This window comes from Anomaloglossus baeobatrachus, chromosome 5 (assembly GCF_048569485.1).
Source record: "Anomaloglossus baeobatrachus isolate aAnoBae1 chromosome 5, aAnoBae1.hap1, whole genome shotgun sequence".
In the NCBI taxonomy this organism is placed as follows: domain Eukaryota; kingdom Metazoa; phylum Chordata; class Amphibia; order Anura; family Aromobatidae; genus Anomaloglossus; species Anomaloglossus baeobatrachus.
The window spans coordinates 554,016,730-554,043,560 of NC_134357.1; the positions used below are offsets into that span (position 1 = coordinate 554,016,730).

The window sequence follows — 26,831 nt, forward strand, 5'->3', positions numbered from 1 at the left end:
CTTCCAAAATGCGCCTCCTTCTCATGTGCTTCACGGGCAACCACCGGACTCAGAGACATTGGGATTATAAGCTGCTGTCAATATTGTAACTCAGCCTGTATGCACACTCTCAGATACAGAATTCCTTGCTCGACACACAGCTGGTCCCACTGGCGCAACAGCTTTTCCCCTCTAGGGACAACTCTGCCTTCTGTTCTGGACGAGGCCAGATTCTGCTCTGAACCCAACCCTTCACCAGACCTAAGTCCCGGCAGTCATTCTGAACTTTTACCCAATCAGTGGGGGTCCTACTTAAGACTGAGGGCATCCCAGAAGGAAAATGGGCAATCTGCGAAGGTCGGGAGTCTCAGTGTCTTCTAGCTTGTCATCAACACTTCTGCCGGGCGCCCCTAAGGCTACTCTTGACAGGGTATCCACATTTCCGTTTTCTTGGCTAGTTCGGAATTTGATATGATAGTTGAACTTGGCGAGGCAGGCCATCCATCTTTGTTCCAACGCCCCCAGTTTAGCATTTTCCAGATGGGCTAGTGGATTACTGTCTGTCATTACCACCACCTCAACCCCAGTCAAATATTCTGCAAAGCGTTCTGTCATAGCCCAGACCAAGGCCAGGAGTTCTAAACGAAAGGAGCTGTAATTTGTGGGGTTGCGTTCGGTCTCACTCAAAACTTGACTGCCATATGCAATTACCCGCTCCCGTCCATCCTGCACCTGTGCCAACACTGCCCCTAACCCGTGGAGACTACCATCGGTCTACAGCAGAAATGGGGTGTCAAAACGGGCATAGGCCAGCAGAGGAGCACTGGTCAAAGCAGTCTTCACACCATTGAACGCTTCTTATTGCAAAGGTCCCCAGGTGATGGGCCGATTTCGGGAACCCAGAGTCGCTTCCCTCAGCAGCTCAATGAGAGAATGGACCAGGTGGGCGAACTTTGGTACAAATCACCTGTAGTACCCGGCCAGGCCTAGAAAAGCTCATACCTCCCGCATGGTGCGGGGTTGGGGCCACTTCTGGACTGCCTCAACCTTACTAGCCGCCGTTAGCACTCCCTCTGGTGTCACGACGTGACCCAAGTATTCTATCTGGTTCCAAAACAGTTGACGCTTCTTGGGCTTGACCTGCAACCCATGTTTTCTGAGTCTTTGCAGAACTTGCCATAGCTTCTCCAGATGGTCTTCAAATGATGACCTGAACACCACCACATCATTTAGGTATATGAGCACGGTCTCAAAGTTCAGATCACTCAGGCAATGCTCCATCAACCACTGGAAGGTCCCCGATGCGTAGGTCAGGCCGAATGGCATTCTGTTAAATTCTTAGAGCCCCATCGGCAAAATGAATGCGGTTTTGGCTCGGTCCCTTTCTGCCATCGGTACCTGCCAGTAATCGCTGGCCAGATCCAGTGTAGAAAAGTACACTGCTCATAAAATTAAAGGGAACACTTAACCAACCGAATCTAACTCCAAGTTAATCAAACTTCTGTGAAATCAAACTGTCCACTTAGGAAGCAATACAATCAATTTCACATGCTGTTGTGTAAATGGAATAAATTAAGAAATAACATCTGGAACACCATTCTAAGTCTGAACTGGGTGGAAAAACCTAAAAAACTTCACTATATAGAGAGAAGGTATGCACACCAGTGACTATGTAAGGGGGAATACAAGTAATGCAGAAACTGCTGTGTGAATACTGGCATGAAAAATACAATAGCTATATATGAAAATGAAAATGTGACAATGGAATCTGCATAACTGCTATGAACATTCTCTTACAGGGACCCCAATTTAAGAGAATATCGTGAAGAGGTGTTGGGGCTCTGTTTCATTGATCAATTCAATAGCTAAATTTCTCTTTTTCCATATGTTCATAGCAGTTATGCAGATTCCATTGTCACATTTTCATTTTCACATATACAGTGCCTACAAGTAGTATTCAACCCCCTGAGATTTAGCAGGTTTACACATTCGGAATTAACTTTGCATTGTGACATTTGGACTGTAGATCAGCCTGGAAGTGTGAAATGCACTGCAGCAAAAAAGAATGTTATTTCTTTTTTTTTTTTTTTTTTTTAAATTGTGAAAAGTTTATTCAGAGGGTCATTTATTATTCAACCCCTCAAACCACCAGAATTTTGTTTGGTTCCCCTAAAGTATTAAGAAGTATTTCAGGCACAAAGAACAATGAGCTTCACATGTTTGGATTAATTATCTCTTTTTCCAGCCTTTTCTGACTAATTAAGACCCTCCCCAAACTTGTGAACAGCACTCATACTTGGTCAACACGGGAAAGACAAAGGAGCATTCCAAGGCCATCAGAGACAAGATCGTGGAGGGTCACAAGGCTGGCAAGGGGTACAAAACCCTTTCCAAGGAGTTGGGCCTACCTGTCTCCACTGTTGGGAGCATCATCCGGAAGTGGAAGGCTTATGGAACTACGGTTAGCCTTCCACGGCCTGGACAGCCTTTGAAAGTTTCCACCCGTGCCGAGGCCAGGCTTGTCCGAAGAGTCAAGGCTAACCCAAGGAAAACAAGGAAGGAGCTCCGGGAAGATCTCATGGCAGAGGGGACATTGGTTTCAGTCAATACCATAAGTAACATACTCCACCGCAATGGTCTCCGTTCCAGACGAGCCCGTAAGGTACCTTTACTTTCAAAGCGTCATGTCAAGGCTCGTCTACAGTTTGCTCATGATCACTTGGAGGACTCGGAGACAGACTGGTTCAAGGTTCTCTGGTCTGATGAGACCAAGATCGAGATCTTTGGTGCCAACCACACACGTGATGTTTGGAGACTGGATGGCACTGCATACGACCCCAAGAATACCATCCCTACAGTCAAGCATGGTGGTGGCAGCATCATGCTGTGAGGCTGTTTCTCAGCCAAGGGGCCTGGCCATCTGGTCCGCATCCATGGGAAGATGGATAGCACGGGCTACCTGGAGATTTTGGCCAAGAACCTCCGCTCCTCCATCAAGAATCTTAAGATGGGTCGTCATTTCATCTTCCAACAAGACAACGACCCAAAGCACATAGCCAAGAAAACCAAGGCCTGGTTCAAGAGGGAAAAAATCAAGGTGTTGCAGTGGCCTAGTCAGTCTCCTGACCTTAACCCAATTGAAAACTTGTGGAAGGAGCTCAAGATTAAAGTCCACATGAGACACCCAAAGAACCTAGATAACTTGGAGAAGATCTGCATGGAGGAGTGGGCCAAGATAACTCCAGAGACCTGTGCCGGCTTGATCAGGTCTTATAAAAGACAATTATTAGCTGTAATTGCAAACAAGGGTTATTCCACAAAATTAAACCTAGGGGTTGAATAATAATTGACCCACACTTTTATGTTGAAAATTTATTAAAATTTAACTGAGCAACATAACTTGTTGGTTTGTAAGATTTATGCATCTGTTAATAAATCCTGCTCTTGTTTGAAATTTGCAGGCTCTAACTTATTTGCATCTTATCAAACCTGCTAAATCTGCAGGGGGTTGAATACTACTTGTAGGCACTGTAGCTATTGTATTTTTCATGCCAGTATTAATACAGCAGTTTCTGCATTACATGTATGCCCCCATACATAGTCACTGGTGTCCATACCTTATCAAGACACAGTCAATAAAGGAGTGTTTCTGCAGGTGGGGACCACAGACCACATCTCAGTACCAATGCTTTTTGGCTGATGTTTTGGTCACTTTTGAATGTTAGTTGTGCTTTCACACTAGTGGTAGTGTGACGCCCTGGACTAGCCAGGTAGTCACAGGTAGACCCCCTGCACAAACACCAGCCCCTAATAAGGTGACAGCAGCCAACCTACAAAACCCTTGTCACCTCTCTCAGTGTTCAATGGTCACACCAGGGGGCGGAGCCAGGCGGTTGGCCATGCCCACCAAAGAGTCCAGAGGGCCTGAGACCAGAAACAAACAGTTCAGTTCCCCGTGGGGAGCACAGTGTTTAGCAGTCAGTTAAAGTTGAGTAGTGAGTGGAGTTCAAGTGCAACAGGCCTGTGGCGTCAGGTCTGCAGCAACAACACTGACCGGTGCCAGGGTCGTAGCCCTGGTACCGTGGCAAGGAGGCAGACGGTGGTTGCCATCTGCAGGAGCCGGGAAGACAGCTGGTGGAACCGTAAGGGACCGGGACAGGGTAGTGGCCCACCGCTACCGAACCGGGGAGCCAACTAGAAACCGGAGCACCAGGAGGGGTACTCAGACCTAGAACGAGGTCCAGAAGCCACTGGACCACGTCGAATTCACTGATTGAGGTCTGGACCTTAGGTCCTTTCCCGTCCCAAGACCCGAAAGATGGCAACAGCCCACCGAGGGGGATAGAAAACCACCGCACAGGCAGAGAAATTCCACGGGCCAGTGCCTGCGGGCAAATGGGTTCCCCGACACACATCAAGCCGGGGAGCAGACTACCGTTGCTGAAGCATAGGCAGTCAAGTTCTACAAAGAGGTGCAGGAGAAAGGCGGGAACCACCAACCTGAGAAAGGGGCAAAGCGCAGCCGGCTGCGTGCACCGACCACCATGCTTTTTGGTTTACCAGAGACTCCGGTGTATCGGTCAGGTCCCCTTCACACGTCCGTGAAAAAACACGCACGTGTGTTACGTCCGTTTTTCGATTTCGTTTTCCGTTTTTGTGTCCTTTTTTTGTGTCCGTGTGCCATATGTGTGAATGCCGTATGCTAGCCGTGTGTGCGTGTTGGTTGTCCGTTTATGCATGAGAGAAATAACTGACAAGTGTATGTGTTGTCCGTGTGAATTTATGCGTGTTTGTGATGTCGTAGATACATACCCGCTGACAGCAGACAGAGTCGCGCGTAGAGAATGAACTGGGGCGAACTTCACCCGACTTCATTGTCATGCCGCGGCTCTGTCTGTGTCGCGTCCTGATTAGCGGTCACCCGTGAAGGACTCACCGGTGACCGCTAATCACCAGAGTGACTGAATGGAGTACCCCTCTCGCATACTCACCGTTCCCCTGGATCCAGTGGTGGCCGCGAATAACCTCAGTGACAGCTCAGCTGATCGCGCTACTCACCTCATTTCCTGCGTGGAGCTGACAGGAGAGGCGGTGTATTCTGCTGCTCCTGTCACCTTCATGCAGCAGAGCTGGATGCGACGCTGGTGGTCCGTGGATTACGCCGGACATGGAGAACTTTGTTGGGGTTAATAAATTGGTGACGAGGGAATTTGTTAGTGTTTTTTATTTCTAATAAAGGATTTCTTCGTGTGTGTGTGTTTATTTACTGTAATTTACAGATTACTCATGGAAGGTATCTCAGGGAGATGCCTGACATGATTAATCCAGGATTTAGTGGCAGCTATGGGCTGCCATTAACTCCTTATTACCCCGATTGCCAACGCACCAGGGCCAATCGGGAAGAGCCGGGTAGAGTCCCAGAACAGTCGCATCTAATGGATGCAGCCATTCTGGGCGGCTGCTGGCTGATATTGTTAGGCTGGGGGGCTCCACACCATCTTGCCCACAACTCACAACCACCGGGCCCCGGAACCATCACCCCCTGCCCACGGAGGGGTCAACACCAGGCTGCATAACACCGTCCCCGGGAGCCTAGTTAACGGCAGCGGTGGTGCCCACATTCTCCACAACCCGTGGGTGGCGTCACGAACTTACACCTTTAAGCTCCACGGCCCCGGCCATGAACCTTCCCCACTGAAATCCCTACACGTAGCGCCAACTCCCTTTCAGAGCGCCGTGACCCCCGGGTCCGGGAGGAGCTCGAGCCACCCACCGACGAGCATGGACCCGAGCGGCTCAGCAGCCGGCCGAAGCCCGAGGCGGTACAGTAACATGAGACAACCCACACAACAACACAACCCACACAAGTGGCACAGGTAGTGCAGCTCATCCAGGATGGCACATCAATGCGAGCTGTGGCAAGAAAGCTTGCAGTGTCTGTCAGCGTAGTGTCCAGAGGATGAAGGTGCTACCAGGAGACTGACCAGTACACCAGGAGACGTGGAGGGGCCCGTAGGAAAGTAACAACCCAGCAGCAGGAGCGGTACCTCCGCCTTTGTGCATGGAGGAATAGGAAGAGCACTACCAGAGCCCTGCAAAATCTCTCCCAACAGGCCACAAATGTGCATGTGTCTGCACAAACGGTTAGAAACCGACTCCATGAGGATGGCTTGAGGGCCCAACGTCCACAGATGGGGGTTGTTCTCACTGCCAAACGCCGTGCAGAACGCTTGGCATTTGCCACAGATCACCAGGATTGGCAAATTCGCCACTGGTGCCCAGTGCTCTTCACAGATGAAAGCAGGTTCACACTGAGCACATGTGACAGACGTGACAGAGTCTGGAGACGCTGTGGAGAGCGATCTGCTGCCTGCAACATCCTTCAGCATGACCGGTTTGGCAGTGGGTCAGTAATGGTGTGTTGTGACATTTCTTTGGAGGGTTGCACAGCCCTTCATGTGCTCGCTAGAGGTAGCCTGACTGCCATTAGGTACCCATATAAGATCCTCAGACCCCTTGGAAGACCATATGCTAGTACGGTTGGCCCTGGGTTCTTCCTAATGCAGGACAATGCCAGACCTCATGTGGCTGTAGTGTCAGCAGTTCTTGCAAGATGAAGGCATTGAAGCTATGGACTGGCCCGCCCGTTCCTCAGACCTGAATCCGATTGAGCACATCTGGCACATCATGTCTCGCTCCATCCATCAACGTTATGTTGCACCACAGACTGTCCAGGAGTTGACGGATGCTTTATTCCAGGTCTGGGAGGAGATTTCTAAGGAGACCAACCGCAACCTCATCAGGAGCATGCCCCGGCGTTGTAGGGAGGTCATACAGGCACGTGGAGGCCACACACAATACTGAGCCTCATTTTGACTTGTTTCCACTTTAATTTTCTCTTGTTTTGATTTTCATTTTGACTTGTTTCCACTTTAATTTTGTGTATGTCTTCAAATCCAGGCCTCCATTGGTTAAAACATTTGATTTCCATGATGATTTTTGTGTGATTTTGTCGTCAGCACATTCAACTTTGTACAGAATAAAGTATTCATTGAGAATATTTCATTCATTCAGATCTAGGATGTGTTATTAATTTTGTGAGCATTGTACTTCGCCTGGCCCAGCACAGAGACGACTCTTCAATTTGCGGTAATGGATAGGCATCTCGTATCGTATGTGCGTTTAACTTCCGTTAGTCAACACAGTACTGAAGGGTCCAATCCTTCTTTCGTACAAGGACCACCGGGGCCGCCCAAGGACTCTGGCTCTTGCAAATAACTTGATTCTCCAGCATACTGGCCACCATCACTTTCACCTCCTGGTAGAGCTTTGGTGGGATTTGCCGGTAACGCTCCCTTATCAGATAAGTGTCTCCTGTGGGGATCTCATGTTCAATGGTGGGGAAGCAGCCGAAGTCATCACCATGTTGCGAGAAGGCTTCCTGGAATTCCCACAAAGTCTCCAACTGCCCAAGTTGAGCAGGAGTCAGCATCCCTCTGTCCACCTTCATTTGATCCATGATCGTTCATCCATTCCACTCAGCGGTAGCCTGTTCCGGCGTGGCCAATTCTACTGCATAGGTCCAGGCTGAGCGGTGATCCGGATAAAGTCGGAATTCTGTGTTCGGAGTGCCTCCCCTTCCGACACGAAGACTTCTGCTAACAAGGTCACAGCCAGAATGGTGACCTCCTCATCCAGTACATTGATACATCTGACTGGTACCTGCCTATCCTTCACTACTACCAATGCATGGGCCACAAGTGTCTTGACAGATGACGCCTCCCCTGGAGCGGGTTCAAGCACTAGCTCTACTCCATTTTAGACTCTGGTCAGTTGTCACAGGGAGCATTAGGAGTTGCTCCTGTCTTGGTGCTAGCACTACCGGACCACTGGAGGGCACTCTGACAATGCCCACTTGACGTCTCAGGACAGCGTTCCTCTGGAGGTCACAGCTTCTCACCAGCTGATGCAACATTCTCTGCGTAGGTCGGTACGTACTGACACTCGCCAGTACCGAGGTCCCTCTCTAGCATACAAGCGATGATCCAAGTCTTTCAAGACATTCATTCTGAGCGTCACTTCCATCCCCCTACGAGGAGGGTGGTCCACCAGCACTACTCTTTTCCAACCAACATCCTGGCAAATAGTCTAAGCCTCATCCAAACGATCCTCTTCACCGACAGTTGCCCATTGTTAGCAGCAGTAAGGTGAATCACTTGACCGTCTTCCGGAATTATCATCTGACTAAAATAGCGTTCAAACACCTCCCAGGGCATGATGGTGCATTCCGACCCTGTATCTACCAAGCACTTCACTCTCCGGCCTTTGAATTCGGCCTCCAAGATGGGACTGCTGGAGTAAAGAACACATTCTTCTCCCTCAAGGCATTGTGAGGAAGATGCCGCTGTCATTCGCCCTCCTACAGCAGCGGCTGGTAGTTTAACGCCGACGACCTTCCCTCTGGGGTGACATTGGATTGCCAGTCGCGACCGAGATGACCTGGCTGATAACATCTCCAGCAGACAGGTCTAGTGTAATGGTCGCTCCCGAGCAGTTTCCCCACATGACTCTTGCGCTTGGACGGGCATGGAACAAACCGGTGCAGCAGGTGGCTTCCCTCCACTCTGGATCGTCAAGACTTTCAACTGCAGATCTGTCAGCTCCTCTCTCAGGGCTAGTACCACTTCTGTCAAGTTCCTAGAGTCAGGGGTGGGACCCGTGCTTCCAGCCATGTGAGCACTAGCTACGGCCCTCTCAGCCACAGGCATAGACTCCTCCCCCCTCTCAATACCGACCCGATAGACATCCCAAAAGGCCATTTCTGGGCGGGACCGGACTAGTTCCTGTAATGTATCTCGAAGGAATCTGTTGCCCAGGCCGGTGATGAACTGGTCCTGTAGTAACCGGTCCACATCCCGGAACGCCCCCATGACGTCAGGCTCCAAGTGCCACACTTCATTCAGAGTTTCTTGCAGGGCGGTGTAGTACTGCATCAGGGACTCGTGCTCCCTCTGGGGGCGATTAAAGAAAAGAGCACACAATTACACCACTCTGGAGTGGCCTCTCAGGTTCCCTTCTAACAATTTTAGAACCTTCTCTAATGTGTCCCTCTCTGACTCTGGCAGTACCACTACAGTCCGTCTGGCATCTCCCTCTAAAGCATTCAATGCTACCTCAGCCCTCAGTTCAGGAGCTAAATTACACAATTTCAAGACACTCTGCACCCTTTCTGTCCAGTCCGGTAACGCCATATTTTTCCCACGGCACATATCCCCCAGGAGCCATAGCCACAACTGGTGAATTCACTACCACCAGTGGTGCTGCTGATACAGAGGGACTGTTTCCCCTCCTCACTCTTGTCCATGACTACGCTGTATCATGACAACTATGCCAAGATGTGAAACCAAGAGGGGTTACTACCAGGATACAGTGGGTCATGAAAAAAGGAACGAGACCAGACTAAAGGCCACTTTACACGCTGCGATATCGTGACAGATATCGCTTGCGTGCGTACCCGCCCCCATCGGTTGTGCGACACGGGCAAATCACTGCCCATGGCGCACAACATCGCGCGGACCCGTCACACGGACTTATCTGCCTAGCGACGTCACTGTGACCGGCGAACCGCTTCCTTTTTTATGGGGGCGGTTCGTTCAGCATCACAGTGACGTCAAAGCAGTGTCACTGAACCGCCGACCAATAGAAGTGTAGGGGCGGAGATGAGCGTGACGTAACATTCCGCCCACCTCCTTCCTCCCTCATTGCGGGCGGATGCAGTTAAGGTGAGGTTCCTTGTTCTTGCGGTGTCACACGTAGCAATATGTGCTGCCGCAGCAATGAGGAACTACATCGCTAGCTGCAGCAGCGATAATCGAGAATAGGGGGGCATGTCACCGATCAGCGATTTTGAACGTTTTTGCGACGATTCAAAATCGCTCATAGGTGTCACACGCAACGACATCGCTAAAGCGGCCGGATGGGCGTCACAAATTCCGTGACCCCAACGAGATCGCTTGAGCAATGTCGCAGCATGTAAAGCGTCCTTAAGTTTAATTGCAAACTCTTTATAACCCGGTAAAGGAAACTGGAGATGAATCTCAATATGCAAAGTGAATATAGCCACCAATAAATGTACAAACACCCGGTTACCAAACCAGGATCAGCGCTCTGGGTCAGGGACAGATTGCAGTGGGACAGGAATCAGCAGGATCTATTTACCTAACCAGGAACTTCTGGAAGCACTAGAAGGTGTAAATCACTGGGTGTATTAAGGAGCTGTCCCTGGACCAGTACACCAATTAACAATCTTGACAGAAACTCTAATTCCCCGCCCTTCCTGCACACATATAACCAATACAGGAAAGTACCCCAGGGGTTAAACACCTGCTAGCAGAGATACACAAACAGTAACATTCAGTACTGCAATGGTGACCTGGGTTGGCGCCAAACCACTACCGAGTCAGGGTGCACACAAAGATATAGGCCAGGCCAGAGCTCAGGACTCACTGTTAAACATATTTATCCAGGAAGGTCTCCGGGCAAAGGGGTATCCGCTCCACGTCCACCTCCGCAACTGTCCTTTATAGCACCAGCAATCACAAGGACAGATCACTTCAGGGCTTCGCTGCGCAGCAGTTCTCTCTGGCACCGACAATCATAGGGACAGTAGTCCTCAGGCTCAAGTCCCAGTCTCCTAGGAAGACCTCAGATGCAGATCACCTCATGGCTCGGCTTTGCAGCAGTAAGAAGGCCTCAGATGCAGATCATTTTCAATCACAGTTTTGCATCTCCCTGGCAACGGTCTCTGAACATTGGCACTTAGCTGTGTGGCCTTTCTTCACACAGAAATTAGCAGGCTGTCAGGAAGCCCCTCCACTTCAGTGTCTTTCTCCAATGTTCTTCCTCACTGCTTCTCACTTCCTGTCCTTTGCTCCTCACAGAATCCTCCTCTAGGACTGAGCAGACATCCCTCTGGTGGACAGGAGGAAACACTGCAGCTGGAGGATCAGCACTCTCCCATGAGTATAATAAAAGTGTTTTTTACGTTACACAGAACGGCCTGGGCTTTTATATACAGTATTTTAGAATGCTGGATATAAGAGCCATCTGGTGGGCCGCAGCTTATAGGCTCATCTGGTGACAGGTTCCCCTTAAGCATTACAAAGGTGTTATCATGTAAAGTGACAAATGTCAGAATGGAGAAATGGGGCCTGGATAGGAGCAGAAAACTGGCTGCAGTGGAAAGCCATGAAATAAGAGCGGCTTTGGTACTAACTACTATAGAGAAAACTGTGACTATAGACAATAACACATCTACTAAAATGATCACCCTCCACCCCGACAGCCTTCACCAGCAATGATTTAGTAACTAGAGGTGACACATCTGGAGTAATTGGAGTATGTGGCTCGGGGGCTCTCGGCAATCCAAACTATTGTAGGGGCCAATATTTTCTGTCAGATGAGTTTCTTGAAGAAATATTAGACATTTACTTTCTGCCTCTCGGACCCAAAAAATGGACGGCTCCAGTACAAGTTCTTATATAATAGACATTTGTACAATTCTAAACAGAGAAAATATCTTTCAGGCTCTTGAAGGTATAAATATCAGAACTTTATGTGTTAATTACTATCCTTTTTTTTCGAATTAATTTTGGGAATCATGTGGGTGGGCTGCCCTGCCTCCATGTACCCACTGTGGGGTAATTCTAACCTCCCTCATATGTTACAGTTACTCTGTGCCGGACTTTGGCTTAAAACGACCCTATCAGCACATTCAGCAGAAGGGAGAGAAGGAAGATCCATCAATAAGATGCCGAGATTCTAGGAAGATGGATTCATTGCTCTCGGTGGGAGAAACAATAAGAATCTTGTAGTTATGGTTAGTGATAAGCGAACCCGTGGGCCAAAAAAAAAAAATGGGTTTGGCAGCAAACAACGAACCCCATACAGGTCAATGGGGAGTGTAAGTTCTGGGCTGTAAAATGGTTGTAGTAAGGGCTGCAAAAGGAACGTAAATGGAGGTAAGAGCAAGACAATTGCCCTGCAAACAAATGTGGATAGGTAAATGACTTAAAGGGCTTCGTGACCATAGCAATTATGGTTACATAGCAAGTAAATGCAGAACCTAAAAATTTTAACAGTGACCCCACAGAGATGGATTTGAGAGATTCTCCACAGACCAACAATTTAAAAAAATAAATAAATAAAATAAATCACCTTACAGAACCCGAGTTCCGAGTTCACCTTACAAAGCCAGAATTCCCAGTTCACCTTATAGAGCTTGTATTCCCAGTTCACCTTACAGTCAGTATTCTCAGTTCACCTTACAGAGCCAGTATTCCCAGTTCACCTTACAGAGCCCGTATTCCCAGTTCACCTTACAGAGCCTGTATTCCCAGTTCACCTTACAGAGCCTGTATTCCCAGTTCACCTTACAGAGCCTGTATTCCCAGTTCACCTTACAGAGCCTGTATTCCCAGTTCACCTTACAGAGCCTGTATTCCCAGTTCACCTTACAGAGCCAGTATTCTCAGTTCACCTTACAGAGCCCGTATTCCCAGTTCACCTTACAGAGCCTGTATTCCCAGTTCACCTTACAGAGCCTGTATTCCCAGTTCACCTTACAGAGCCTGTATTCCCAGTTCACCTTACAGAGACAGTATTCCCAGTTCACCTTACAGAGCCCGTATTCCCAGTTCACCTTACAGAGCCAGTATTCCCAGTTCACCTTACAGAGCCAGTATTCCCAGTTCACCTTACAGAGCCCGTATTCCCAGTTCACCTTACAGAGCCTGTATTCCCAGTTCACCTTACAGAGCCTGTATTCCCAGTTCACCTTACAGAGCCAGTATTCCCAGTTCACCTTACAGAGCCAGTATTCCCAGTTCACCTTACAGAGCCCGTATTCCCAGTTCACCTTAAAGAGCCCGTATTCCCAGTTCACCTTACAGAGCCCGTATTCCCAGTTCACCGTACAGTGCCCGTATTCCCAGTTCACCGTACAGTGCCCGTATTCCCAGTTCACCGTACAGTGCCCGTATTCCCAGTTCACCTTACGGAGCCTGTATTCCCAGTTCACCTTACAGAGCCCGTATTCCCAGTTCACCCTACAGAGCCCGTATTTCCACTTCATCCACACAGTTAAGATTAACAGTTTAACCACAGAGTGTAAATTTCAAATCTAGGCCTCAACAGAGCCTCTTTAAGCAGTTGCCCCACACAGCCAAGATTTCCAGACTTCCCCCCAAGAGCAAGAAGTTTAAGAAATTTGCCTTATGTAGCCTGGATTCCCAGCTCCCCACAGAGCCAAGATTGACAGATTTCCACCACAGACCACCGAATTGTAAAAATAAGGACCATAAACAGCCTCTTTACCATGTTAATGCTCACAGCCACACAGCACCCAATTAAAACAGAGATGGGCCACGGAACCCCATCCGACAGAGTGCTCAAAAACCAGAAGTGACAGGGGCCTGACTTGTTGAGGTTCCCACTGATTTGCTCATTTTCAAGAAGTGACATTGACAAAAGATGCCCTTGCTCCTCAAGTGTCAACTCTGCGCTGTCAGAAGGGCACCAATTTTTAAGCCTGCTTTACACAAGTCGATCTATCGTGCGATAGCACGAGCGATCGTACCCGCCCCCGTCATTTTTGCGTCACGGGCAAATCGCTACCCGGGCGCACAAACTCGTTTAACCCCCGTCACACATGCTTACCTTCTGGACGACCTCGCTGTGTGCGACGAACGTCCACTTCCTGAAGTGTGAGGGACGTTCGGCATCACAGCGACGTCACACGGCAGCCGGCTAATAGAAGCGGAGGGGCGGAGATGAGCGGGATGTAAACATCCCGCCCACCTCCTTCCTTCCACATAGCCGGCGGGTGCAGCGGGACGCAGGTAAGCGGTGTTCATTGTTCCCGTGGTGTCACACGGAGCAACGTGTGATGCCACGGAAACGATGAACAACCGGCGCCATTTTAATTAAACAATTTTATGAAACCTAGCGACGAGTACACAACTCACGATTTGTAAGCGATACTGCTCCACTAGGAGGTGTCACACGAGACGACATCAAGAACGATGCCGGATGTGCATCACGAAAACCGTGACCCCGACGATGCATCGCACGATAGCTCGTCTCATGTAAACCACCCTTTAGACTGCCTCTTTTAACAGTTCCCTCACTGGAGCCAATTTTTTGCTCCGGTTGGTGGACACTCATAGTTGAATTTGTAATTGGGCCAGAGGTATGCCAGCTAGACTTACTACTGCCAGTGCACAGTCCAGCAAGTTAAGACTTGACCCATGCTGATCAGTGTCTATCTTGGGAATGTAAAGCATTTATTTGTAAAAAAAATATTGTTCACAGCAGGCTGTTCTGTCTGAATACAACAGCTTTGAATAATGGAATAAGAGTCTGTTTCCATTTTTTGGGTTTGGTGGTACTGTGGCCATGATGCAGATGGGACTCTGCCACGCTTCAGTGATTGAAGTAACCATGGCACCTTGGCATAGTAACGGGCATCCAGAAGGGTGGCCACCCAGTAATCAGCACTGGTAAAAGTCAGGGGAACTTTGTGGTCACTTGACAGTCACTGCAGTGAAGATTTGCTAATGTTATCCACGTTGCCCAGAGGCAACAACAAGCTGTCATCAGTTGGAGGTGTATTGTTGTTTTAAATTTACAGATTACCCCCTCCCCAGAAAGCCTGATTTAAAAAGTCCCCTAACAGCCTATTTTCCCAGGTGATGTTCAGAGCCAAAATTGCTGGAGATCCAACACTCTTGCATGGAGCTGTAATACAGATGGTTTTCAGAGTTTCACAACACTTTGCCTGCTGCACCGCAGTTACAGGTTTGTGACAGATTGAGGCGCAATACCTGGTGCACAGGCACTACTCATTATTTATTTATTTTTTCAACTGAAGCCATAGACCCAGCTGCACACTGGTGACAAGTAAAACTTTGTTAAAAACTAAGGCCACAGACCCTGGTGAGAAATGGTGACAGCTGTTTTTTCCAAGCATTCAAAGTATTTAAAGCAGCGCAACACAGCACACAGGTCCTGCATGTAGGCACACTTGTTGGTAGTGAAGTGTTGTTCGTCCACAAAGCGATTCTGTCGTGCGTCCTGTAGCTGAAACTCCACTATTGCCTGCTGCCGCTCGCAGTCTCTACACCATATGCAGGGTGGAGTTCCACCTTGTTGGTATTGGTATGTTGCATATGAAGTGGTGAGTGGGAAGGCCGAACTGACTCTGCAGTGCAGACAGGTGAGCAGCATCAGGGTGAAAACAGCGAAAGTGCGCACATACTGCCCACACTTTCAGCAGAAGCTCTGACATATGTGGGTAATTTTTGAGGAAGTTCTGCACCACTAAATTCAGCACATGCACCCGACAAGGGATGTGTGTCAAGCCGCCTAGGCCCAGAGCTGTGATGAGATTTCGGCAAATGTCACACACCACAAGGCCGGGCTGTAGGTCCACAGTCACCAGCCAGTCATCTGTTTGTTCTTTTATGTCCGTCCACAGCTCCTGCACGGTGTGAGGTTTGTCCCCCAGGTAGATGAGCTTAAGAATCGCCTGCTGTCGTTTACCCCTGGCTGAGCTGAAGTTGGTGGTGCAAGCCTCACTATCACCGGATAAGAAGGTGTTTGAGGAAGCGGAGTAGGATTAGCAGGCAACACTGACCAACAAATATCCAGCGATCCGAGGTGGTGGTAGGACATGTACTTGAACGCCGGGCGCCTTATGCAGTTGAGAGATACATTGTACTTGACCATGCTTACTGGTCCACGTATCCGTAGTTATGTGGACCTTTCCACTTGCGGCAGGCCGTGCCCACCAGCCTTCCCACTGACTCATCCTCCAACACATCAAGTGGTTGATCGTCAGTGCACTCAGTCTCTTCCACCTCTGGGGCAGGGCCAGGTGGATGGGCCGCAGGACCCCAGTCAACAGAGTCATCAAATAGCATACGTGACTGTGCATGACTTGTAGCTCACACTGCTTGTCTGATTTTGAATGGGTTGAGGGGAAAAGAAGAAGACCATGGAACTTAGGAGACGATTCTGAGCTTTCAAGTATGGACCAGGTGGAGGACAATGCAAAGGAACTAGAGGCATTGGTAGCCATAAAATCTAAAACTGCCTCAACATGTTCTGGACTCACCATTCATGCAGCGGTACTTGGGGCTAAGAGATGACGAAGACCAGCCTGCGTGCACCAGAGGAAGGAGTTTTAGTTTGGAGCATAGCAGGAACAGATCTACCACATCCTCACCCTGAAGCAGCTACAACACCAGCAACACCACCACAGCCATGTCCCCTATTAGATGTACCGTATTTTTCAAACTATAAGACGCACCGGGCCATAAGACGCACCCTGGTTTTAGAGGAGTAAAATAGGAAAATAAAATTTTAAGCAAAAAATGCAGTCATGGCACACTGTTCTGGGGCGAGGATCTGCTGCTGACACTGTTATGGAGGTAATGTCCCCGAATTCTGTACTAAGGTACTCCATCCTGGTAATGATCCTCATCCTTGTATATATGTTCCTCATCCTGGTATAGCCCCCATCCTGATAAATATCCCCATCCTGCTATATACCCCCATACTGCTATATACCCCCATGCTGCTCATAATATACCGGTACCCCCATCCTGCTATATACCCCATACTGCTCATAATATACCCCCATCCTGCTCATAATATACCCCCATCCTGCAATATACCCCCATCCTGGTATATACCCCCATCCTGGTATATACCCCCATCCTGCTCATAATATACCCCCATCCTGGTATATACCTCCATCCTGCTATATACCCCCATCCTACTCATAATTTAGCCTCATCCTCTATTATACCCCCATCCTGCTCATAATATACCCCTATCCTGGTATATACCCCCATCCTGCTCATAATATACCCCTATCCTGGTATATAGAAGAAGAAAGGAGGAATCCAGCGTTTGACGTATTGTTTAAAAAATCCTTTGCTTTATTTGAAAAATTGTTAAAATCTAGCAGATGAAAAGAAGTACATCATGTGGAACCAACAGAACAACGCATTTCGACGCTCAGATCTTAATCATGTTCATGATGAACATGATTAAGACCTGAGCGTCGAAACGCGTTGTTTTGTTGGTTCCCCATGATGTACTTTTTTTCATCTGCTTGATTTTAACAATTTTTCAAATAAAGAAAAGGATTTTTTAAACAATATGTCCAACGCTGGATTCCTCTTTTCTTCTTCTAAATTGGCATTGGATGCCGCACCATTCCGAGCGCAGGACACATTAACTGTTATTCTGGTATATACCCCCATCCTGCTATATACCCCATCCTGTTATATACCCCCATCCTGCTATATACCCCCATCCTGCTCATAATATACCCATATCCTGGTATATACCCACGTCATGCTATATACCCCATCCTGCTATATGGCCTGTATCCTATGGCACTGAAAAAAAATAAACGTTTATACTCACCTTTCCTCGCTCCATGCAGCATCGCTTGGTCTCCTATCTGTGTCAGCAGCAGCGCCACTGACCTGTGTGGAGCTGTTCCCCTGCCGCATCGCGATGTCCTCCCGTCTGCCAGCGTGCTGTTGTGTGTGGAGACTAGTGGAGCGCACAGTGATGACGTCATCCCTGTGCACACCGCTCTCTAAACAGATCAGCTGGCAGGCAGACAGGAGGACATTGCGATGCTGCAGGAGAACGGTGAGTATACCTTACTTATTCACTGCCCCCCGCGCTGATGATGATGCATGGGGAGCAGTGAATACTGCCGCACATGATCACTCCAGGTTGTAGTTGCCAGCGGTGATCACACGGATCGGCTCTCTACTATGCGCGCACCCCCCGCCCATCATCCCACCCACCTGTCAGTGCCGGCTTCAGCGCTGAGAGATGGGCGGGAGAATGTATGCATATGAAATGAGCGGGCCCACGAGGTCACGGCAGTCTGCTACAGCCTGCTTGTACCGCCGATGACCCGCTCCACCGCAGCACCCTCATTCTCGGCTGCAGCCCCGCATTCAGACTATAAGACGCACCCCCCACTTTCCCCCAACATTTGGGGGGAAAAAAATGCGTCTTATAGTCCGAAAAACACGATATGTGTGTCAAAGAATGAAAAAAAACAAGTTATTGCAGGGTCTGTATAGAGAGAATGATAACAAAGTCTGTATGCAGCTGTTGTTGACTGTTACACAAAATAGCGTGATGCAGCGCTGTATTTGATTTTGAAGTAAATGCACCCATCATTGTCCCTCACTCCTACAGCACCCTATCCGTATAATGTATTTGTTATTTTAGTAACTGCACCGATCACTGTCCGTCACTACAACAGCGCACTCTCCCTATTTTAGTGAAGGCGAAATGGCGGCGGAGTCCATGATCCGGCCTTTATACATGCCGAGTTAAAGCATGTGCTGGCCAATCAGAACCATGCCAATAATTGGCATAGCTGCGTTGGCTCCGAAAGTGCCCACAGCCTAAAAGCTTGCCAACTGGCTGCTCTGCAACCTTTCAATAAACTTCATTCGGGTGACAAGCCTGAATAAGAACAGAACGTACAGTAAAAAGTCCATGTTCGGGGTTCAGCACTGGACACAAGGTGTCCAATATGGACCCGGAGCTTTATTGTTTGGGCTTGCTCATCCCTACTTTTTCCCACTAAGAGCAATCAATCTTTTTTCAAGTAGTGTACATGGTACCAAACTAAGAATCTAGGTCAACAGCATAATTACCCTCCACTTTCTCTTAGGGGTACACTATACCGATTAGATTTCCCTTCCCACGATTTTCTAAGTTGTCTGCACATTCTACGTTGGCTATTATTGGGCTTTGCAGATTAGAGATATCGGCCGCTAAGGCTCTACATCTTCCAATTTCAGGGGATAGAGTGGATCCTACCTGTAAGATCTGGCTGAAATAGATCTCACTCCAACAGAAGGGCGTCCAATGCTTAAAATAATGGGGACAGTTTTGGGTGGAGGAGCATGTGGGGGTCTAGCAGCAGAATGGTGACCATTTCCTATGGCCAGACAACAACCCTGATAAAGCAGCCACAGCCGGTGACTGAGAAGAATCTGTGACTTCTCTGCATTTAGTGGTCACTACTCACCTGGGCGGTTATCTGTAGGAATCTCCTCTTTACTCCGCTCCTCACCCCTCACATATGTCTCTGTAGTATTAATATGGGGCAGATCTTCACCCTGAAACAAATATTGTAAAAGTCACAGACAGATGGAGAAGTCCCATCTATGATCAGCTCTAATCCTGCCATCTCCACCGCTCTCATTACACAAGTATAAATCATATAATACTGGTGGATAAAACAAGACTGAGCACAAGACCTTCACAGACGTCTACACATCATAGGGAGATTTCATGGCACCTTCTCTCCATGTACCTGATGATCCTGAGGAACATCGGGATCTTCTTGTTTACAGTCCTGTGGTAGAAGAGGACGGGCACTTCTCTCTGGTGTTGTCCTCTTACTGGATAGAACTAGAGGAGACACATACAGGGACTGAATTCATTCCTTACATACAGATAATTATAGGCTGTGTGTATTTAGTCCTGTCTATTACCTGGAGATGTGAGGGGCTGGGGAACCTCCATCATGACATCCTTGTACAGATCTTTGTGTCCTTCTAAATACTCCCACTCCTCCATGGAGAAATAGACGGTGACGTCCTGACACCTTATAGGAACCTGACACATACAATGATACCGTCACCCCCGATCCCTTCATAGCGTTACTGTATAATGTCCCAGCATTCCCAGCAGTGTCACCTCTCCAGTCAGCAGCTCAATCATCTTGTAGGTGAGTTCTAGGATCTTCTGGTCATTGATGTCCTCATGTATCGGGGGGTGAGGTGGAGGCCCCGTGATTGGGCTCAGGGGTCTTCCCCATCCCTCAGACACAGGGGCCTGACAGCGCTCACTAGAGGTCTTCTTCACAACTGTGTAATCCTGGTTATGGAGAGACACAGTAAGAAATCTCACTCCAGACATTTCCAGAGTCCTCACCTCTCCAGTTCTGTCCATCTGTTATTCCCATAGATAAGAATGATGTAATATGACGTCATCAGAATCTCTCACCTCTCCAGTAAGCCGGAAGAGGATCTCTAGGGCGAGGTGTAATATCCTCTCCGCCATCTTGTCCCTGTCCATATCCGTCCTTGAGGGGTCAATCAAGAGAATTCTCTTATATAGACGATCTCCACTGAGAGGATCCGATATTGTAGGAACCTGAATGGGGAGAAGATGACGATGTAACATCATAAAGAATCCTGTAAAAAGTCTGGGCTAATAGACTCCTCTCAGTTTTGCCGGCCCTGGTCTCCCCTGACCAAGGGGGATTTATCCCAGGGAGGCAGGGTAGAGATGGCACTAGAAGAGTGATTGATTTGATGGATTTTCTTGAGTGCAGTGGTACCCCCGGTGTATTCTTGTCTCTAGATGCGGAAAAAGCGTTTGACAGGGTACACTGGGGATATGTTGACGCTGTTTTGGACACATTTGGTTCCTCTGGTAATATAAAGAATGCTATTATGGCCTTATACAAAAGGCCAAATGCTTCGGTCTGTGCAGCAGGCTTCTACGCTGATGGATTTGACCTGACTAATGGGACCCGCCAGGGATGCCACCATTCTCCTATAATTTTTGCTTTAGTCATGGAGCCCTGGCGGAGTCCATTAGGCTCAACCCGGATATCTCTGGGGTTAAAATAGGCCCTGTAGATCATAAGATCGGTCTATATGCAGACGATGAATACTCTCTGGCACTGACAGTGAAAGATCATTGATAGGGATCAAAAATGCTCTCCTTGAATTTTCTAGGATTTCATATTACAAGTTAAACAAAGGAAAATCGACTCTCTTCTCAGTTAATGTTCCACAATTTGTTAGAGATAGATTCTCCTCACTTGTCCCATATACTTGGGCCCAGGACGGCTTTTCGTACCTAGGGCTAAAGATTTGTAAACTTTCCAATATTGTCAAGCAGAATTTTAATACTCTGCTTGATTCCATTCGAAAGGACATAGACAACCAAATACATTTACCCCTTTCCTGGACGGCGCACATTCAGATAGTTAAGATAATGTTCCTACCAAAGATTATCTATTTATTCCGCTGTCTTCCCCTGAACTTCCCCAAGAGGTTTCTCTCTCTGCAGGTGTCGAGGGCGGGGAGGAGGCCGCCGGATGCGCTCGCGAACGCTCGGGTCCGGCGCTGCTGCGGCTGCTGCTCGGTGGCTCGAGCGGTGGGCTGGATCCGGGGACTCGAGCGGCGCTCCTCGCCTGTGAGTGAAAAGGGGGTGGTTGGTTTGGGGAATTTAGTCCGTGACGCCACCCACGGGTTGTGGTGAAGATGGGCACCACCGCTGCTGGTGATGGGGATCCCGGGAGCGATGGCGGGTAGCAGCTGGGATGTTGTTTTCCCCCTCCGTGGGTAGGGGTCGGTGGTCCCGGGGCCCGGTGGTGTGACGGGGAGGCAGGGTTGCAGGGGCAGCGCGGCGCGGTGCCGGATGGCACGGGCGTACTCACTCAGCAAGAGATGCACAAAGTCCTCGGTAAACCAAATGGCTGGATGGACGGGTCCCACAGCCGGCTGCTGTGTCTCTCCCCGGACAGGTGATGGCGGCTGTCTTTCCCTGCACCTTAGTGTACTGTCTTGACTACGATGGGTTCCCAACAGTAGTCCGCTCCCCGGTGTATGGGTGCCGGAGGAGCCCGTTTGCCCGCAGACGCTGGCCTTTGGGTCTCTAGCCTTAGGCGGTAGCTGTTTACCCTCAGGGTGCGGGCGGTTGCCTTCTAACGGGACTTTGGCTGTTAGGAAACCCTTGGGGTTCCTGTCACACTCGGATTTGACTGTTGACGGCGGCTCCAAGCCTAGCCGGGGTCCGATGTCCCTGCCTGGGTGTGCTGGCTTCACTTGGCTCCCCGGTCGGTACCGGCGGGCCGTCGCCCGTCCCCGGTCCTACGGTTCCGCGTCGATCCACCACTCCTGCAGACGGCCACCACCGTCTGCCAACCTTGTTGTCCGTGCCTGGGCCACAAACCCAGACACTCTCCACTTTACTCCTCTCACTTCGACTTCACTGCTCTAACTGTCACTTTTCCTGCCTCCAGGCCTGTGAACTCCTTGGTGGGCAGGGCCAACCGCTTGGCTCCGCCCCACCTGGTGTGGACATCAGACCCTGGAGGGAGGCAACAAGGGTTTTAGTCCAGGGCGCCACACAGGCAGTTGTGAGCAGATTTATTTGGGCAGGGAAGAAACCTAGCGTTGGTATGTCTACCTTATTTTATAGTTATTCACATGGTGGTCTGGGGGTTCCGAATTTTTATTTGTACCATAAAGCAGCAGTCCTAGAGGCATTAAAGGAGTGGTATGATGATTCTAGTGCTCACAGATGGGTACTTATGGAGAAATACTTGGCCCCGCGTGGGACTTTGAGATTTCTACTGGAGGCATGAGTACTTAGTTCCTTTGCCCCCTCTCTTCCCATGCAGACAATGAAAGTGGCATTTCTTACTGGTCTGATCTGGTCTCTACTCGTCAGGTGATTAAATTTGAGTCTCTCTATTAGAGCCTTGGAGCTTCATGTGGATGGCCTCACGTTAGGCAATTGGGTGAGGAATGGTATATGGTCATGAAAGATATCCTCTTAATTCAGGAGTTGAAACCTTTCTCTGTCCTAATGGATGAATTTGGCCTTCACAGAAATAACTTCTACCAGTATCTGCAAATTCATCATTTTTTAAATTCATGTGTATTTCCCTTATCCTGTCATAATGCTGTTTGCTCGCCAATACAGCGTATTTTTTTAGTTCCTCCTCCCCTCAAAAACACGGCCTCTCGGTAGTATATAAAGTGTTTAATTCCCCCGGTAATGGTCCTAAGCAAGCATATATGAGACGATGGGAAGTGACTCTTGCTTTTTCCTCGACACCAGAACAATGGTGGTCCGCCTCTGGCGACCTGCAGAAATATTCCTCCTGTATCAATCATCTTGAGCAGCTTAAGAAAGTTCACTTTTACTGGTACTACACCCCGCTGAAGATTTCCAAATTCCGTAGTTCCTATCCCCAATCCTGCTGGAAGGGCTGCTCAGGTGTTTGTTCCCTAGGGCACGTGTGGTGGGCTCATCTGGCCTTTTGGGAAGAGGTGTCTAACATTATTGCCTCAGTTACAGGCCTGGCTGGAAGTTTGAGCGGTCCACTAGTGGTCTTGGGGATCGGTTTACATGTGTTCCCTGGCGATTTGAGACCAATTGTATCACACATTCTAATAGCAGCACGTATGTGTCTGGCAGACCACTGGAGAGAGAAAACTATCCCCTCAAAATTGGAAGTTATCTAAAAAAATCAATGAATATTACCAATACGAGCTCCTTCTGACCTCTGATCTGTCTACCAAAAATAAAATAAGGACTCGTTGGTCCCCCTGGGTGGTGTCCAAATTCTCGTCCTTCCAGTCCTGATTGACGGACCTGTTATTTTATTACCTATCATCCCTACCCTTGGTTCCCATGGTGTAATTTGCATGCCCTAACGCTATTATGCAGAATTTTCATCTGTTACCTGTCTTTACTTTTAATTTTATTGTCCTACTGTTATAGGATACATTTTTCAACTGTCCGCATGTTTGTTGCGGTTGTATAACCTGTACAGTGGTACATCGATTAACGAGTAACCCACTTAAAGAGAATTTCGCTTAACAAGCAAAGCTTTCTGTAAATTTGTAACCCGCTTTACGAGAAAGCTTTGCTGTACGTGCGAAATCCTCACTGCACACACTTCCGGTTCCGTCCATCCACCGTGCACTGACCCGCACAAACACACACATGTACGCACAAACACACACGCACATACAGTATTATGCTCACCTTACCTTCCGTTCCACCGCCGGCCTCATGGTCCTTGTAGTTCCCGGGTACATCGCAACGTCCTCCGAACTACAAGACCCAGGAGGCCTGCGATGGAACGGAAGGTAAGGTGAGCATATAATATAACATAATATAGTGTACCTTTCGTTTCATCGCCGGCCTCCTGGGTCCTGTAGTTCGCCGCTCCGCTCCACTCCAGGCTGTGTATCGGCATCCATCGCAACGAGGCAGGAACTTCCTGTCACCGCTACTCAAAGGCAGCGCGCTGGCCAATCAGAGGCAAGCGGCTCTGCCTTTGACGTCAGTGCTCTGGCCAAGAAGTTCCTCCCTCGTCGTTATGGTAACGCGATACACAGCCCGGCCCCGTACCAGAGAACAGCAAGTCCCAGGAGACCGGCGATGGAACGGAAGGTAAGGTGAGCATATAATATGTGCATGCGTGCTTGTGTGTTTGTGTGTGTTTGTGTATGAGTGGAATGACAGAATAGGGGACCAGGATGGGACATTTAACACGTTGTGGAACGAATCGTCAGCATTGCAATGGTTTCCTATGGGAAATCTTGCTTTGCTGAACGAGTAACTTGGTTAACAAGCAACTCCCAGAACGTATTGTTCTCGTTAAGCAAGGTTCCACTGTATATGCAAAATGTTAATAAAAATTTATTGAAATAAAAAAAAAATTAAGAATCCTGTATAGTAATATAATTACTGGAGACTTTATATTCGATCACTGGCCGCAGAAATACCGCTAACACGTATGGCATAAAGGAGAAGACAATTCATAGTTTTGGGCTGGGGGAACCGAAATGAAGATCCTCGATCCAATAATATTAAGAAGTGGCTTTTACTCCACATGTACTGTATCGCACATGACTATTTTACAAGTATTTGCCTTTTTTTTTGTATGTGTGCCATTGATTGCAGGTTTTTAGGTTCCCAGATTTTTTTGTCTGATGCTTTTTTTTTTTTTTTTTTTTTTTAAATTGGCAAAATTACTGCGTAATAATGACACTGAAAAAGACGTGGGTGTGTGGGAAGACGGGAAAATCAACCAGTGCCAGGAAGCTGCTGCCAAGGCAGATAAAATAATAGCATGCAGTGAATGAGGCATAGATGCTCCGGACAAGAACAGTTTTGCCTCTATACAAGTCACTAGTGCGGCTATACTTACAATATTCTGCACAATTTTGGCCTCCAGTGAATGAGAAGGACATAACTGAACTAGAGCGGGTGCAGAGAACAGTGACCATTAAAGGAATGGAAGGATGGCAATAGGAGGATAGGTTAGCACAGGCTTGGGGTATTCATTTTGGAAACACAAAGGCTATGGGGTGATTTTATTACTATGTACAAGTCTATCAGGGGCATTACTGAGATATTTCTAATGAACTTTTTACAACTGAGGCCTGCAATGATGACAAGGAGGTTCAATCATAATCACAGATGGTGATTCTTTACTGTAAGAGCAGTGAGAATATGGAACTCTCTGACACATGATGTGATAAATGTTGATAGACTACAAAAATTCAAGGTGGACCTGGATGCCTTCCGTAAAAAGGATATTATTGTAGGTTATAAGCACTAGATTTTGTGATGGGACATTGATCCAGGGAACTAGTCTGATATCTTTAGAGTCTTGAAGGAATTTTGCCCCTTGTAAAGGTATTCACCCCCCCAGAACGTTTCCACTTATTTTTACGTTACTCCCACAAATGTAAATGTATTTTATTATGATTTTATGTGATATACCAGCATTAAGTAACAAGTATTTGTGATGTGTAAGGAAATGATAGATGGTTTTCTAAATATTTAAAAATATAAATCTGAATATTGTGATGTGTATTTGTATTAAGCCCCTTGTAGTATGATGCCCCTGAGTGACCAATTGCCCCCAGAAGTCACATAATTAGTAAATTGAGTCACCTGTATCATTTATTCTCAGTATAACTACAGCGGTTCTGTGAAGGCTTCAGAGTTTTGTTTGAGAACATTAGGGATCAAAAAGTATCTTGAAAACCAAGGAACACACCAGACAGGTCAGGGATAAAGTTGTGGAGAAGAGTAAAGCAGGGTTCAGTTATTTAAAAATGGTGATACAGGTAAAAATATATCTTTGTACCGTGTTAGCCAGTAGAGATAAAAAAAATTGTTTAAAAGAACAGAGAGTCCTCAGTGGTTGATACTTTTTAATGGCTAACTGAAAAAATGGTAATAATAACAAACTTTCGAGACTACATAGGTCTCTTCTTCAGGCTCAGTATAACACAAAATCTGAAGAGTCACATATTTATACACATCAGGACATAGAATGGAGCAGTAAATAAGACAATTTATGTGAAGCAGAACTATCACTATGCCAAGAGGACAAACTGTTGTGGCCATAAATATTGGAGCAGTTCATAGATAAGCAGTGTGAAAGTTTTATTGTCCTCTGATTGGGGTGTCTGGTCCGGGCTGTGATGCCCTCAGATGCTCTAAGGAGCACATTTCTTAATTGATGTAAAAAGACATGAATGTGTCACATGGATTCATTGTCCGGTCACTACTCAGACAACACAGGGTGAGGGAACCACAGCTTCGTAAGACGTTATTGGTTCACCAACAGGCAAACACATATTGTACATTCCAAGCAAGAACACAAGATGGTACAAGCGACAGTCTCAGCCATCCGTTGGCTCGCAAGGAATTAGAATAATTGTGATTTTGGGGCTTCCTGTCCCAAATATCCCAGCCAGCAGCACCACGCTTTTGACGAGCACCCACTGAAAGGAGATAGGAGCAAGCTTATAAAGCTGACCGAGCAGCCAGGCAACCAAACTGTCCTCACCTGGGTTCTCCAAGCGAATTTGTGGTTTAGCATTGAGCAGTGAAGCAAATCTGTGATCCTCCAGTTGAAACCGTGGATCCTAGCCTGAAGTCCTGCAGAATGAATGTGGTGACAG

General features: G+C 48.0%; 1 protein-coding gene across 1 annotated transcript in view; it reads right to left on the reverse strand.

The window, feature by feature from the left end:
- LOC142312982 (uncharacterized) overlaps positions 1–26,831 on the reverse strand; it is a 147,126-nt gene that overhangs the window by 12,409 nt on the left and 107,886 nt on the right. Inside the window, 2 exon segments of the mRNA XM_075351970.1 lie at positions 19,118–19,208; positions 19,406–19,503. Of these exon segments, the coding sequence (XP_075208085.1) occupies positions 19,118–19,208; positions 19,406–19,503 (189 nt within the window).